Genomic DNA, 16438 nt, shown 5'->3' on the forward strand with positions numbered 1-16438 from the left:
ACTTTTTGTTTAGATTATTATTACTTTATTTTTATTTTTATAATTTTATCTTTTTTATAATGAGACTATAAAATAACTGGGTGAAATGTATAGGTTCATGCAATTTTGAAATTGGTTTAGTTTGATTATATAAATTAATCTTTCTTATACTATAATAAAATGCGGAAAATTTGAAAAAAAAAAAAGATATGTGTAATCATATCAGAGGAATGGGCAATTATGAGTAAATTTTGTTTACTGTAATTGCTTTTAACTGAACTGAGCTTGTCAGACTTGTTAAAATATCAGCTAAGCTAAGCTCCTCTTTCAATAGCTAATCCTCTACAGTTCTTCCACCTACCAATCCCACGTCACGTATGCCAGCTTTTTCCTGAAATAAAATATTAAAAGTTTCAAACACATATTTATGATTTGATGTCTTAACTCAGATTTTAATAGGCTAAGTGCTTTTGTAATTATTTTCATTATGCTCTGAACTGAGATCATTCTGTTGTGACCTGAAGCAATCACACTAGATGAGATGCACATCATCTAGATCCACCAGTGGTGTGTAATGGGTTTTAGAGGAGGATAAAGAGCTGGCATTGGCCCGCACTGCTGCCTGTCTCTTAATCTCACGGGAGATCTGACACCAGGACAGCAGATAGCAACAACAGCCATAAAAACAGTCAACCTGGGAATAAGACAGAGAGAAAGAGAAAGAGAGAGTTGAAATGAAGTAAAGATGCCAAGTCATATTAACATCCTGAAAGCTAATACTGTTTTGGCATAAATCTCGTGCAGACTGAATGAATGACCCCATTCCCAACTCTTGTTTTGGATATTTTTGTGAAACACTACCTCATAAATCACAAAATTAAAAATAAAAAAAATTAATCCATCTCCATCTAGTGGTAGAATTAAATACACACGTCAAAAGCATTTCACTTTTCTCATCTTTGTCTCTTCCTACAGGGGCAATTCACCCAAACAAACACCAAAAAAAAAATAAAAAAAAAAATAAAAAAAATAATAATAATAATAATCATAATAATTATGTCTGACATTTTTGAGAGTGTTCGTAACCAAAAAATATTTATCAAAATATCTTTTTTTTTTTTTTTTTTTATGAAGAAAAAATTTCATAAAAGTTTGGATCAACATGAGAGTAAATTACAATTTTTATTAAAATAAAAAATTAAATTATTTTTTGGTGAAGTATACATTTATTTTTTACTTCTAAAGCAAAAAAGATGCTAACAGAGGGTCTTTGGTGGTACTTAGAGGAATAGTTCACCCAAAAATAAAACATCGCTGAAAATGTACTCATCCTCAGGCCATGCAAGATGTAGATGAGTTTGTTTCTTCATTGGAACAGATTTGGAGAAATTTAGCATTACATCACTTGTTCACCATTGGATCCTCTGCAGTGAATGGGTGCCATCAGAATCAAAGGCTAAACAGTTGATACAAACATCAGCATAATCCAAGTCTTGTGAAGTCAAAAGCTGCATGTCTGTAATAAACAAATCCACGATTAAGATGTTATTAATGTTAAACCAATACAATAGAGTCCTCTGTGGATAATATTGCTGTCTCCAGTGAAAAAGTCATCTTATCTGAATCAGGAGAGAAATATGCACAGATTCAGCACCTTTATAAAATGGTCCAAATCCATTCTACACAAATACTGTATGTCAGTGGATTTTAATGTAAGAGGACAACAGGAAATGGACATTTTCATTGGAGGAAGTGTTATTATAAATTAAGGATTTTAAACAAACTGCTTTTCCCTTCACAAGACATTAATTGATGGACTGGGGTCATGTGGATTAAAAAAAAACCCTTTGCTAGGCCTGTCTTCAGTTTGTATGATCAATGGATTATTTCAATACTAAATCCAATTTAATAACAAAAATAATTTGCTTAATTTAAATGTGTTCAGTTTGTCATTAAATAACAGTAAAGAAAGAAATCAGAGTACAACTTTATGACTCCGATCTGATATCGCCAAGCTCTTTCTTTCTGCAGCAAAATCGTTTTCTCATGTCACATGTACTCTGCAATGTAACATGCAGTCACGGCGCACTGGTTTGTGTTGTGGGTGTTTGCTTTCAGAAGAACTTTCAGTTAGTCTGGTGCTGAGAAAAGATGCTTATCGCAGCCAATTCACTTGGTTTTTGGAAGAGGGTCATATGGGTGGAATGTAAGTGTGTGTGTGGGCATTGGGTCATGTGTGTGGATGTTTGTGTGCGCATGCGTGGGTGCCTTTTTGTGTAAGAATGTTTATGCTTGCATAACTGTTGTAAATCACTTCCAAAAAGAAATTTGGTGCAATATAATAGTACTGTAATACTAACATGGCTAATTATATGACTATATGTATTAATGATTGCGTTTTTTGTTTCCTGTCACAGTATTCGAACATGTTTTTGCAGATTAACGTCATTACACGAGTGATTTAATTTCACCTCAATGCCGTAACGTTCTCTTACAGCTACACGCATGGCCAGGGATGCTGGCATTCCACATCTGACACAGTCCAACAAGGGCAGACGGGGCATCCCCCTGCAGCCTTGTTCGTCTTAAAAACAAATAAAGGCAAGCACCAAAAAGCACAGCAACCTGAAACACACACAGATGTCGCTTCAAACACAAACAAATTATGCATGTGTATGTTTTCACTGATATTTCACATTGCAGTTAATGTGAGATGATGATGTTTTGCATGGCCATTAGTGCAGTGACTAGACACTCACAATCATCCATATCCCCCCAGCATTCACAAAGTCCAGTGCTCCACTTGCCATCCTGTTCTGCTGAGCAGGGTTGGGACTGTACCACTCTCAGCTGCAGGGGGATGCTGACTCTCTCCATAGTGACATTAATACCTATGCCATTTTAGTGTTTATTTGCAATACTATATTTCAAACATGTATTGTAATTGTTGTTTAACAAACTTCAACTGAACATTACCCCTTCTGAAACCTTAAACCTTCAAACTTTGAAAACTCTAAACAATTTTAAATTTGTACGTGTGGATTCCTTTTCTTCAATGCATTTACAGATCCTAAACGAACATGATTCAGCAGCATCTTGACACTGATCCTGAGAGTTTAATACACACAAAATGTCTTAATCTATCAGTTGTGATACTGAAAAGAATATGAACAACAACATAAATCCTTACCTGTTAAAATTTTATGTACAGAAACCAAAGTCATAGAATAAATAATGGTCAGATAACTGCTCACTGCAGTCCTAATCTATTAGGAGGATTTCATTTTATTCCAGCACCCTTTGTAACAGGCAGCACTGATAACTTAGCTGTTAACTTAAGATGTTGACTGTAAACAAGCGATTCCTTTAGTATTCTTGCAGTTCTTTGGTTCTCAAGAGTTTGACTAGAAGTTGATGACTTTGTTCATCAAAATTGTACACGCTCATGAAGGTCATCATTGTGTTTTAGGAGACCAAAATACAAACGCACAGACAATAATATGAAAACTGAATGCAATTTAACAGCCAAATGTGTAATTGAAGGATTTTCATTATAATCCAAGTTGAAAATGATAATAAAAATGTATAAATAATAATAGTTCTGCTGGTGTTTCATTGTAAAACACACTTTTGAAAAAAGTAATGTAATATTAATAGTAAGCTATAAGCAAGCAAAAGACTGAAGTATTGAATGCACAATAATAATGCATTTCATCTCATTTCATTGAAAGGAAATTCCAGGGAATCTTTGTTGTCATGAAAACTGATACCATATTATCAGATTTTGCGATGCTGAGGGATTAAAATGCTGAGCAACAGATTTAACCCTCACATGGGAGATCTTTAGAAAAATCTCAGACCTCGAGATATTTGCTTTACAGATACAGGAGTAAAAAATGTACTTTTGGGTCCAAAAATAGCAGTCAGTCCTGAGAAGGGCAAGTGGCTTGTTGGAACATGCATAATTCTGTAAATAAAGTCTAAATCTGGCCAAAGGAAATTTTAGTGGTATAAAGGCTGCTGTAAACAAAGATGACCAAGTAGAGATATAGAATGCAAGATCTCTTTATGTTATCATAAACACAGTGATGACAGAATTACAGTTTATGCTTTACATACTTTTATTGTGTTGCTGTAAGATACAATCAACCAATCACAGTTGCAACAGAGCGTTTTTTTGATTATATTACAGTAAATTCATCATGCATGTTGGGTATCGATATGTGATAATTCATACTGAAGCTTTATACTCTGAACTGTTCATTAATGGCATAAACATGTCCACAGTGTATAACATGATTTTACCTAAATGAGACAGGTTTAACTTGAACCTACAACATAATGAAAGAAGAACACATCTCTACAGTTCATGGTTTACATACTTTTGTCATGTTGCTTTAAGATGCAAGAAAAATGATCACAATTATAACTGTTGAAATCAGAGCATTTTCATGATTACATTAAAGTAAACTGATCATAGACTTTATGTGATAATCATACTGAAGCTCTATATAAAGCAGATCAGATCACAAAGGAATAGAGAGAGAATTCGAGCTGCACATCCGTAAAAACAGTTTCTTGGAGGCTTCATTAAAATCTGTGCAAAAAGGAAAACAGATTTATTATAATGATTAATGACAACAATTCTTGCATAACTCTTATTATTACATGTTCAATCAAAATCGTTCAACTTACATGTTTCTGGGTTCCTGCAAATACAGTCAACATTTTCTCTGTACTCTCTTTTAAGATTTTTGTTTCTGCAATAAAGCCCCTTTATGGGATGAACTAAAGAGAGAGATTTATTACATTAGATCAAATTAAATAATTTTGTGATCCATATTAATACTACACAATGTTTTGGCAAAAAGACTTATCCTTACTTTTGCAGCCACAAACACCAAATTGTTTCCTCTGTGAACAGACTGTGTGGAGATATAGCTGGCATTAGTCTCACATTCAAAGGATAAACATTAATGCTGAAAAACTCCCTTATGGTTATTAATATTCAAGTGAAAACCACAGAATAAATGGTATAAGCAATGTACAGGTATACTGTCACAGAAATTACCTGAGTTGTTGCACAAAACTGTGATCAGAATCACCAGGGCAAACAGCAGACAAATTGGTTTGGACATCTTCACGCTGGTGCTGCTGCGGCTTATTGAAAAGGTACGATTTCTGTCCTCCTTTTATCCCCTTGTGTAATGATCATCTCCCCTGCCCCGTTCTCACTTCACCCTCTTTTATACCCTGAACTATTCACGAGGGTTTAAGTTTAACGGCATATCTGAGTCTCAACATGTTCGCAGTGCATACCACAATTTTACCTGAATCAGAAAAGAGATAGTGCTTGTTTACCCCAATCTAAACAACAACACTCAAGAGAAAACACGTTAAATCTGATAAAGCTGATCTTGTCAGATCACAACGTGTGGGACTGAATAAATGCAATATATTAGCAGTGGAGCTTTGAGTGGAGGTCAGATTCAGAGCATCTGCTGTGAATCACTAGATTGTTGCCTTATAAAAGAGTACACTATATGGTTTATTTGGTCTATATGGCATACATTAATACCACCCAAGGTTTGAAATCAATTTTTTGGTCACACCTAGGGGATGGATAGCAAACATTTGTCCATAGATATTTCTTACTGGCCATGAAACTTTAAATGAAACATTGCACTAACCTATCCTATTGTCATGCTCTCTAGTCTTCATACATTATATGTATGCGTATTTGCATTGCTTTGACCGTTCACTGTACCACCGTCTTGCATATGTACAATGCCTGTACGCTATTAATCAACCTACTTCTGGCCAGGACATGTCCAGGAAAGAAGAGGATGCATGGTCAACCTACTATTGTTCATTATTTTAGTCTTTCTCCCTTGTATATCATGGAGAGTAAATAAATATATAAACACCAAAAAAAAAAGTGTAAATAAAAATAAAATAAGATAAACTTTGGTGAGGGATCAGCTGACACGTGTTTCTGACTAAACAAACCACATATTGTGTGCAGTTTTAGGTATTTCGTAAAACAGTAAGGTGATACTTCACAAGACAGAGAACAAAGAGAGCACTGGATTAAGTAAATATTTACGTACAATGAACTGAAACCAAACCTGCCATGGTTTGCCAGTTAGGAAGAAAGTTTTTAAACACCTGAATGCACAGTTTGTTAACGTCCTTTTGCCAAACATCAAACACTACCAGGGGCTGTAAAAAAATGTCAACCATAAAATGAAGGAAATAAAGGAACAATGACAAAACGCTGCTTTCCCATGTTTTTTTTTTTTTTTGACTGCCATGGTATTTATTGGAACTTGGTGTAAATATCATGGTACATGTACAGTAGGCTTTATGGTTGACCAAATACAACCAAATAAAGCATCACACGAGCAAGGCTTTGTTAGACTGTGAGGAAATCCTTTGTCATTAATTCTAGAACGTCATGTTACGGCTTGGACTGTTTCTGTGAAGCTGAATATACAATAAGGCAACATGCCTATGTGATATTTCTTTACTCAATAGTTCAATGAAAAAGTTAATATTGAGTGACTTATATCTTAGATACAATGCTGCAATTCATTTTTGCAATACGTCTAATAGCAGCACAGTGGTGTTTTTCATTTTTGAACAATTCAGTAAATAATTCAATGACTCGGTCACAAAGGAACTTTTTGCAGTAACTGGTAGTGTAACTAATTACTAATAAGATTTCTGTAATAATATTATAGTTACCACCCATATAACAACTAGTTACTTAGTTACATTTGATGACTCAACCCCACTGATTTAAAATCCAACAATCAAATAATTCCTAGATTTATTTTCATAATTTTCACGACTCGCACATGCATGTGATGTCCCCAGTGCGGCAGGCAAGCTTGCATTCAGCAGATAGAAATATCGCATTATATTGATTTTGTCAGGGAAAAAAAAGATGATTTGAACACTGTTGTGTAAGTTGTGGCTTTATGTTACTCTGGCATCCCACCCACACCCCTCTGATCAGCATGTGGTACATTATATTAATATAATTACAAATCTTTTTGGCAGTTTCTTACCAACTTATGTGATTTGATAAAATACATAATGAAAGCTCCAAGCTACACATGACAGTTAATGAGATGAATACAACACCTCTACTTGAATGTCACTACTGAGTGTTCTAATAACTTATGACTGCGGTCCAGTGTGGATTTCGGTGAAATGACGAGGCAGAAATATGTTGCTTGTAACATTCTAAAAGAATTTTAGGTGGAAGATACACAGTTGCAACTTCTGTGGGGCGTGAAGAGAAAGTAATGTAACTAGCAGTGCAACTAATTACTGTTGCCAGAAAGTAATAAGTAAAGTAACATATTACGTTTGAAAGGAGTAGCTAACTAATGAGTAATAGCTGGCTATTACATTCTTTATATTCTATTCCCCCCCACACCTTTTCCTGTAAAGCTTTGGCAGCGCATACAAAATGCACAGATGCCCTACTGATAAAGCGATTTGAATTCTTTTCAAACAAACCGTGTCACTGATAAAGAACAAGTGAAACATGCTCTAACGTCCAGCGTGGGCTCGCACATATGTAGGTTACAGTTGGCGGGCCCACACGCGGTGGGCGAGCTGTCAATTACCACCTACCCACGGCCTCACAACCTGAGTATAGCAGCGATCGGGCCCTCCCTCGCAGTGACGCATACAGAAACGACCAAGGAAATCCCCAAGTGAGAGTTACGACAGACTCTTAGCACCGTAGATAGTGGGCAACTTCCGACTCGCGCTGAACACCGCGTACAAATCGACACAGAAGACGAATACGTGTAAACCGAGTCCACGCTCCGGACAAATACACGGTAGGAAAACGTTTCGTTGGTTTATATTTATATACGTGATATATTTCGACTACAGCATAGCGTAATGTGAGCGAGAGCTTTGTTGTTGACAGGCGTGAACGTGCTCGAGCTCATCCGGTGCATGCGATCAGTTGTACTTGTGTGTATACAAGGTGTATACAGTGTTTAATCCGACTGTATATCGGACTACTGTGTGGTTTATGACGAATGTTGATTATTGGATTTAATTATTTAGAGCGTAAAAGGCCGATGGCTTGATTTGCCTGTGTTTTACCCTCCCCATGTGTTGTAAACACACACTTTAGGTGGATTGACTAACATTTTGTCGGCGTCGCGGAAGTGATACTCGAGCCAACCAAAGACTTGCGGTTGTTTTTTATGAATACACCTAGCGAAGTACAGCAGCAGGGGGACATGTACGGCATGGCAGAAATGCCCAACCTCATACCACCGGCAGGTGCATTACAACCCAGTCCAGTGATCCCGTACGACCACGGACAGGCGGGGAGAAGCAGACCAGACCTGCTGTCCGCCCCACGAAGAGTGCAGCGAGCCCCCAAACTCGGACAGATCGGGCGCTCTACGAGAGGTGGGTGATGTCAGGTTATGTTATGATGTCATGTACAATTTCAGAATACTTGACCCGAGACTAAAATTCTAAATCAAAACGTGTATTTAAAAGTCTTCCCAGAACTGTACATTTTGGATATTCCCCCTCATTTAATCCATATGAATTAACTCATCAGCTGGGTGCGTCCAATAAAGGAAGCATCCCAAAATATGCAGTGCTGGGGAAGCTCCAGGAAAAATCCTGTTCTTCTAATGTAACACATTCTGAAGCTTTCCCGCTACATTTTTACACAACTTGGTTCAGATCTGTATTTCTGTCCGTATGTCCCCTAGTAAATACTCTGAAGCAACTATTTTAAAAACCCAATCAAGTCCAACAAGTTTGTCTTGACAAACATCCCTTTCTAAGTTATTAAAAATAACTTTGAAGGGAACTATTAATCATGACTAATGATGCATTCAGTCACATCGGAAAGATCATATTTAGTTGAACGCCACCACAAAGTCGTAATTAAGAGTGGGAAACGCTGGAAACATGTTTGACACAATGGATGCAACATCTGTATTCATGGTAAATTTATTAAGATGAATAATTTTTTTTTGCATTTACATATAAAACTATAAAAAGAAGTCATACCATAACATATAATGATTACATTTAAAGCACCCAATGCCCCGTTTTTGTTCATATTTCATAGATGTGTGGTTAAAAAAATCTTAACCAGCTTTCCAGGATTACTTGAACGCACCATAACTCGTGGTGTTCACTTGTTTCCACTCTGTTGCCAAATGATACATTTCTTCTTGTTTTTACAGTGGTTATTGATGATGAGGACTTGGATGATATCATAAACAATAACAGAAGCTTCCCGGTTTCTCAGAGAGTTTCACCTGTTGCCTGATGCATGACTGATTGTGCCAAAGCTGTTAAAAGGCCAACACACCAAAGCAGGCCTAGAGAATTGAACTAAAATGTCCCTCTCACATGTTGTCGTCACCCTTCACTGTACAGCTTTTAAGGTTTTCACCACCTCAAGGTCAAACGAAGAGAACTGTGGACTTTGCTTCCTGTTCACTTAATGCTTGCCCATCACTTTACTGATGTCGTGCTTCTATAGCACTAAATGATCCTGTCTGGTGTTCTCGGTTTTGGAAGTTTCTTTCTTGAAGTGAAGATCTTGATGATCTCTAATGCAACAGGGCTATATTTATAAAACTTGCACTTTACTGCAGAATAAGAAAGCTAACCTCAGCAGGTTGGATTACTCATCTCCCAAAGATGACATTTTCCTGTGAATCTCTGTTAACGTGTAACGCGCCAAAACTTTGGTAACCAGGGCCTTCCATGACATCTTCTCTGAATGACATCGATTACTTGTTAATTGTAAGAATCTTGTATTCGGTCACTGTTTTTATGTGCCTGTTGATTTTAGTTTGAATTAAAATACGTACAATCTTGAATGCATACTGACTGAGATGAACAATCAAACCTTCTAACGTGATCTCAGATGTTGGTTGAAGTACATTGCTCTTAATGTTTTTGACTAATAAATGTTTGCATGGAAATTAATGGATTTTTGTAAATTGTTTTGGGGGAGTGCAGTGGGGTGGGATTAATAAAGTATGCACGAGTAACGTTATTGCCTTTGTTAATGTTTGGATACAAGCTATTTGTAATTATTATTATTATTTTTGTTTTCAATCAAAAAATGTACAAATTTCAGGACATTGCAGGATGGTACGTTTCCAGTTGGTCAGTGATCTTTCTTTCTTTCTTTCTTTTTTTAAATATAATTGAAATCTGTTTTCCAGGTTTAAATTATATTTTGAATCTCAGATTTCAGTATAGATCAACTCTGTTTTTGTTTAATGTAAATAAGATAAATAAGATGTAATGTAAATAAGTCTTATTCAACCACCAGAATAATAACCAGCCTGAAACAATGACTTTATTGAAAATAAGCATGTAAAACAAATGTATGAACAATAAGCTAACTAACACTGCCATTATCAATGAGCTTTTATAAGTAAAATATGTTCAGATAGGCTCATGGACAATAAAAATGAACATGAGATGGTGAGTTAATACTGAAATGTGTTAAGCAAATGAGATCTTAATATTAAGGGTCTTTCGACCATATGCAGTTACTTCATATTACTTAAAAGTGACTCAAATGAGTATTAAAAATGTTAGCATTTCTGTAGGATGAATTCTCAAAAACAATTCTTTAAAAAAAATCTGCCTCCATTTTGGGCAACACCTGCTTGTTGGTTATAGTGCTCCCTAGTGGGCACTTTGAAAACACCAACATATACGACCCACTCTTTGACAGAGAGAAAACAACCTAGCTGTTTACTTCATTGAAACACTGAGGGCTCAAAGCAATCTGTGAGTATTTGTACTGACACTAGATTTCAAAAACTCCCAGAGAGTTTGTAAATACATTTTCTATTTTAACTTTTGGACAACTGATAGCCCTTTTTACAATGGGACATCATACAGTTTGTAAACTCTTTTCTTTCTCAGTGACAGCGGTTTAACCTTCATTACTCAGTTCATTATTTTGTTGAAGAAATTCTTCACCTTCTGAAGTTGCTTCAGTGTCTGTCCAATAGGGGGCAGCCTTGGTCACACATACTCTTTGTTGTTGTCGCTTGCAGACCGTGCAGAGTTACTTTTAGGATATTTTGACACTTGTTTACTTCGAGTGCAAGAGGCAGCCAACATGGCTCCACCGAGAACATCAAGAAATGACCCACCCCAAGCAATGAAGATGGCTGCTCCGAACTCAAACCTAAAGAACAGAAAGAAAAGGTCATATGGGAAATATGTGAATATTATATATATGTATGTATTCCAGAGTGTTTCTTAACCCTGTTCCTGGCTGCTTCCCAACACTGCACATTTTGCATGTTTCCATAATTGAACCCACCCAATTTAACTCATCAGCACTAGCAGAACTGGTCCAACCACTGAAATGGGTGTGTTGGATAAGGAAGACATCCAAAATGTGTCTTTTTGGGGGATCTCCAGGAACAGAGTTGGGACATTCTGCTCCCGAAATTGTGCAAAGTAGAATTCCTTGTGCTCACTTGGTGTTGACAGGAGTGAAGGGGTTGTAGAAAGCTCGAATCACATTGTGGGCAAACCACGAACAGGCAACAATTGCACAGAGGGCTGTAGGAACAAAATACAGAAACTGTTTAAAAAAAGACAGAGGATCTTTCTTAGCCAATAGCTTCAAAGCACTGGCTAGTTTAGCATTAGCTACCCTGTTTTCTTTGATGTTCATTGACTCGTGGACTGAGCAGAGACTGGTGTTATATAAGAGCAGTTCAAACACAGTTTACTGTGTACTTGCATGAACAGTCTCAGTATCTCGCTCACACATACACTCACCTCCCACTAGCAGTATGATGCCTCCTGTCACGGCCGTGCGAGCCTTGCGAACTTTGTCATCAGCTCCACATGTGGTGCACTTCATGCCCATGCAGGCCACACCAAGACCGCAAATGGACACAATGATACCCACAATCATCAAAGCACGGGTCGCTTGAAGATCACCTACGGGAGGCCGATAGAGAAGGTCAGAAACACTTACTGCTGATTGTGCTCTTACTGTGAGTTTCTCCAATAAAACTCCACTATGTTGAGATCTTAAAACCGTCAGTCATGCAAATGGCTAAAAACCACCAGGAAATAGCTGTTTGACGTTATAAATAATATTAAATTATAACAAATTAAATTGTATAAAATTGAGATTCTACTCCGAAACTAGACATTGTGATCTTATTGAGGTCTTAAACATGCTCCAAAACTCATGAAACTTTGCACATGCGTCAGAACCAGCGAACATTTACATCTGATATGGGTTTCAGAAGTGGGTGTGGCAAAATGGCTCGATAGCGCCACCTGTGCACATTCGACGGAGAACGCCTCAAGTTACGTTTAACATACATGTACGAAAATCGGTATACACATGTAACACAGCATTACCTACAAAAAAGTCTCTTGGTACAAAATCCAAAACCCAACAGAAATGATTTTTGTGTAGTTTTTGCCATTTCCAGGCCTCGTACTTTGACGAACTCCTCCTACAGTCACAGCGCCACCAGCTGGAAGTAGGAAGTTTGGCACATATAAATGACTTTGACATATTCCTCCTATATTTATCACTTTAAATGCATATTGCCTACTGTTAGCTGTTTTCCTGAAGCCACTGGGTGGCAGTGAGCCCAGGCACGAGGGCCGTTTCATTGCTGCTTGAAGCTTTAATTTAATATTAATACTAATTGTATAGAATCTAGAGTCTAAATCTAAATGTTGAAATCTTAACAACCATATTATAAATAATAAAGAAAATAATGTAATGTTACACAAGAAATATTGAATTCTTTTTATATTAATTTACAAGAAAATTGTATAAAAATTTAGTTTAAACTGTATGAAATTGAGTTTTTTAATATTATATGATCCTTTAATATTATACAAGTAATATTAAATTATTATTTATAACATTAAAACAAATTTTATAAAATTTTACAAAATTGAGTTTCTATTCTAAAACTAGATGTTGAATATTATAAATAAAGGAAATTATGTTACACAAGTAATATTGAATTATTATCTATTTTTTTTAAACTATAACAAGTAAATTGCATACAAATTGAGTTTCTACTCCAAAACTGGATATTGAATTTTTAACCATCAGTCATGCAAATGACCAAACAAAATAGCTGTTAAATAAAGAATATTATAAATTAATATAATTTTATATTATATTTAATTGAACTGATTACTTTTAATTCATTTTAATTTGTATTTAATTATAACAAAATTAAATTCTTGCTCTGCAGTTGCTAAAGTGTCATTTCCACAGAAGTCTGAGCACTAAAAGTAATGCTTGCCTTAGCACATCTACTAATTATGCACTGTCCATACACTGTTAAAAAGGATGCCGCTGAAAAATATATATATAATCTCCATCAGTTATGCAATACAGATAAAAGAGAGTGCAAGAAGCCATTCCGACAAAAACCAGTTTGTGCCAGTGCAATCCTGTACATGTGCACACAAAACCCACCAAGACAGGAGGTAAAAAAAAAGGGAACGTGCGAGGGGCACGGGTGCAAGCTGTAGTGAAGCGGAAGAATTATTCCTCTCCTTTATTCATTAGAACACAATGAGGCATCTCTTGCCAGGCACAGAAAACAGTCAGTGGTGAAATTCAGGGGTCACCCTTCATCCTTTCTCTCCTCCCTCCATCCTATTTCAACCTGCTGTCAGGTGCAGTTCCAGCTGGTTTCAACTGGAAGGGTCCTGCAGTTTTCTCAGAAATGACCCCCGAGGTTCTGCCCAGAGCCTCTCAGTAAATACATCAAGTCAAAGAGTGAACCGCGAGAGCTAAATCACATTTAGAACAGTCTGTGTTAATCTGCTGAGAGTGTTCCTGCAAACTCTGAGGTGGAACGTGAGGTTGTGGTTTCCTATCCCAGTCCTCTGGGAACGTTTCTGTAACGGCCCTAAACTGAAGCATTCAATTCAGTGAATAAACTCATAATTCATTACTGGTAGTTGGGTGTGTTGTTAAAAAACACTTTGGCAGCTATAGAAACAATGGATTACGTTCTTCCTGGAGAAACACATAGGCACCATGGCTACCTGTCCTGCCTGGTTACATTACAGTCATACAGTCGATCCAAAGTCCCACTGGCGAGGCCAGCATCCATTAATCAAGCTGCGAATGGCATCAGTGTTTATTTGAGTGTGTGTGTGAGAAGAGTTGGAAACTACGGCTTCAGATGCCAGAGAATTCCAATAAACACCTACAGTACAGATTTACATTGTATTACATGACAGGCACTTCTTCTGTTAAACCAATTTATATACGGCTACATACTGCATTCCCATGTGTGATATGATATTGAACTTTTTAAATCAACCACTGGGATTTCTACATTCAAATTTAGATTTATTCTCTATCGATTAGCTCGATTCCTCTGGCTCCTTTACACGTGGACCTTCAGGTATTACAGGCAAATACAGATTAATCATGTCCTAAAATATGGAATTAATAAGTATTGTGTGAACTAGATAGATAGATAGATAGATAGATAGATAGATAGATAGATAGATAGATAGATAGATAGATAGATAGATAGATAGATAGATACTCACTGTCTAATTGTAGAATGGAGTCGTAGATTTTGCACTGAAGCTGTCCGGTGCTCTGAAACGCGCAGGACATCCACAGTCCCTGGTAAGTGGCCACTGCCGTGATAATACTGTCCCCCACGTACGCGGACATCTTCCACTGCGGCAGGATGGTGCCCACGATGAGTCCAAGGATGCCAATCAGAGAGAGACCAAATCCAAGCAACTGGACGCCTGAGTTTGCCATCTTTTTTGGCACTTAATGGCAAGCTGAGCAACAGTTGGCAACAAACTTGAGAAAAGCTCCTGTCCTGCACCTGAAGAACCTCTCCGAAAAAACCTGTCGATGAAGTGGAGAAAGCGACCTCTCCGAGGAAAAACAGCAGTCTGACAGTGTTTCTATCTCTACACAGATGTCAGTCACGGTTAAGTGTTGCGTAAAATACAGATGCCGAAGTGTGGTCTCGAGCGAATGAGAGGGTAACAGCAGGCTGGCGCGCGATGCCCGGTGTGCCAAGCCCGGTGTCGTGACGTCACGCCACTGTATCACTCGCATCATCTTTACTTAGTTATAATCTTTTATTATCCTACAAAAAAATATCGGGTAGCAAGCTAGATAAAGTTTATGTTTTCTCTATAACATATTCTTCTAGACAAGTGTCTTTAATAAGGAAACCCGTTTCCACCAAAAACATGTTGTGGTAAAATCATAAGTATGACGTGAGAGTCTAAATTATGAGATACTAGGCCTACGTCTCAATTATAAAAAAAAAAAAAAAAACACATGAAAAGTGAATTATGATTTCCTTTTTGTATGTTGGCGGAAACGGGTTTCCAGAAAATAGAACACTATGCTATTGTTGTTGTTATAGTATTATTATAGCAAATTTATTGAGTCTATTATTATTTTGCCCGCTTTAATTTACATTGATACATTTAAAAACCGTGCTTAAAAAGTTTCACACTGACTTGTCACGTCTGACCACTCATCAGGTGACCTCTGCACTTCCAGTGAAAGGGGAAAAGTCTGGAACACCATCAACTATTGTCTGCGGTGCAGAGTGGGCGCCAATGTTAAAATGATCTTACAAAGGTAAAGAGGAAATATCTATAACCTTAGAAAAATAGGGCGGAACCAATAATGCTATTCGAAGAGGAAATTATTTTCAATCCAGAAAGTGTCAATTATGTCTGACACCCATGTTTTCGGTTTCTTTTAAAGGGTTTTAAAGGTAACAAACAGGATTTAAACGAATAGGTAACTGAAAAGTCACAAGTTTTGTTCTCAGATTTCTCAGGGAAGAGAATGTGTGGGAGAGGTGGAATAACAGTCGGCAGATACAGTAGAAGGAACTTCTCTGCTTCAGTAACATATTGAAAACTAACTAGCACACACTACCCTGCTCGCCCCTGGTTACGTGATTTATCTGTCACCCTATTGGTTCCTGAGCAGCTGGGCCAAGTAGCCTTGACACACAAAAGAAACTCTGACATTTTTTCGAAGCTTCTGTCCACACCTAGTTCCAGTAAACAGACAACACTCAGTAAAGGAGCAGCAGCAGTGCTAAATCAGCCCCAAGAAGAACAGAAACTCCCTTCGTGGCTTTTCTTCTGGCTGGCTCCAGGGTTTTTTTTTTTTTTTTAAGTTTATAGACAGTGAAAAAAACAGTGATTAAACTGGTGTAAGCCTCCTTAGAAGCCCACTGAACCGTTAGCAATAAAACACACAGGCCTCTGGTTTCCCCTCAAAAGCAGTGACTCGGCTAATGAGCTTTTCTTATTTCATCATTTCTTACCTCTTTCTTATTCTTCTTATGCAACTAGGTGCCTTCACAGAAATGTAGGCATACAGGCCAAACTGATGTAATCTAGGAAT

General features: G+C 37.1%; 2 protein-coding genes and 1 pseudogene across 3 annotated transcripts; 1 reads left to right on the forward strand and 2 right to left on the reverse strand.

Moving 5' to 3' along the window:
* Positions 1-458: 458 nt before the first annotated feature.
* LOC109058384 lies at positions 459-3049 on the reverse strand (annotated as a pseudogene).
* A 4576-nt stretch (positions 3050-7625) lies between these two features.
* LOC109058422 (calcium/calmodulin-dependent protein kinase II inhibitor 2-like) lies at positions 7626-9978 on the forward strand. Of its 2 annotated transcripts, none has more exons than XM_042726975.1 (3): positions 7626-7838; positions 8122-8427; positions 9225-9978. In XM_042726975.1, exons 2-3 carry the CDS (start codon positions 8217-8219, stop codon positions 9308-9310), a joined length of 297 nt encoding a protein of 98 aa, XP_042582909.1. In that variant the 5' UTR covers positions 7626-7838; positions 8122-8216; the 3' UTR covers positions 9311-9978. The 2 variants fall into 2 exon arrangements, with proteins under 2 accessions (XP_042582909.1, XP_042582908.1); XM_042726974.1 differs by having other exon boundaries at positions 7645-7838; positions 8144-8427.
* Positions 9979-10343: 365 nt separating this feature from the next.
* Positions 10344-15067, reverse strand: LOC109058421 (claudin-7-A-like). The gene is made up of 4 exons (XM_019075608.2): positions 14587-15067; positions 11809-11973; positions 11502-11586; positions 10344-11203 (listed from the first exon to the last, which is right to left on the reverse strand). Exons 1-4 carry the CDS (start codon positions 14807-14809, stop codon positions 11038-11040), a joined length of 639 nt encoding a protein of 212 aa, XP_018931153.2. The 5' UTR covers positions 14810-15067; the 3' UTR covers positions 10344-11037.
* Positions 15068-16438: the final 1371 nt, after the last annotated feature.

The sequence above is a fragment of the Cyprinus carpio genome, chromosome B7 (assembly GCF_018340385.1).
Source record: "Cyprinus carpio isolate SPL01 chromosome B7, ASM1834038v1, whole genome shotgun sequence".
Classification (NCBI taxonomy): domain Eukaryota; kingdom Metazoa; phylum Chordata; class Actinopteri; order Cypriniformes; family Cyprinidae; genus Cyprinus; species Cyprinus carpio.

What these genes read in the sequence shown, in the direction of transcription:
- LOC109058422 (XM_042726975.1), top strand. Translation starts at nt 8,217, where the DNA reads ATGAATACACCTAGCGAAGTACAGCAGCAGGGGGACATGTACGGCATG. An exon ending in GATCGGGCGCTCTACGAGAG is followed by an intron (nt 8,428 to 9,224) that starts GTGGGTGATGTC and finishes TTGTTTTTACAG; the next exon opens with TGGTTATTGATGATGAGGAC.
- LOC109058421 (XM_019075608.2), bottom strand. Translation starts at nt 14,809, where the DNA reads ATGGCAAACTCAGGCGTCCAGTTGCTTGGATTTGGTCTCTCTCTGATT. An exon ending in CTCCATTCTACAATTAGACA is followed by an intron (nt 11,974 to 14,586) that starts GTGAGTATCTAT and finishes GGCCTCCCGTAG; the next exon opens with GTGATCTTCAAGCGACCCGT. An exon ending in CATCATACTGCTAGTGGGAG is followed by an intron (nt 11,587 to 11,808) that starts GTGAGTGTATGT and finishes TTGTTCCTACAG; the next exon opens with CCCTCTGTGCAATTGTTGCC.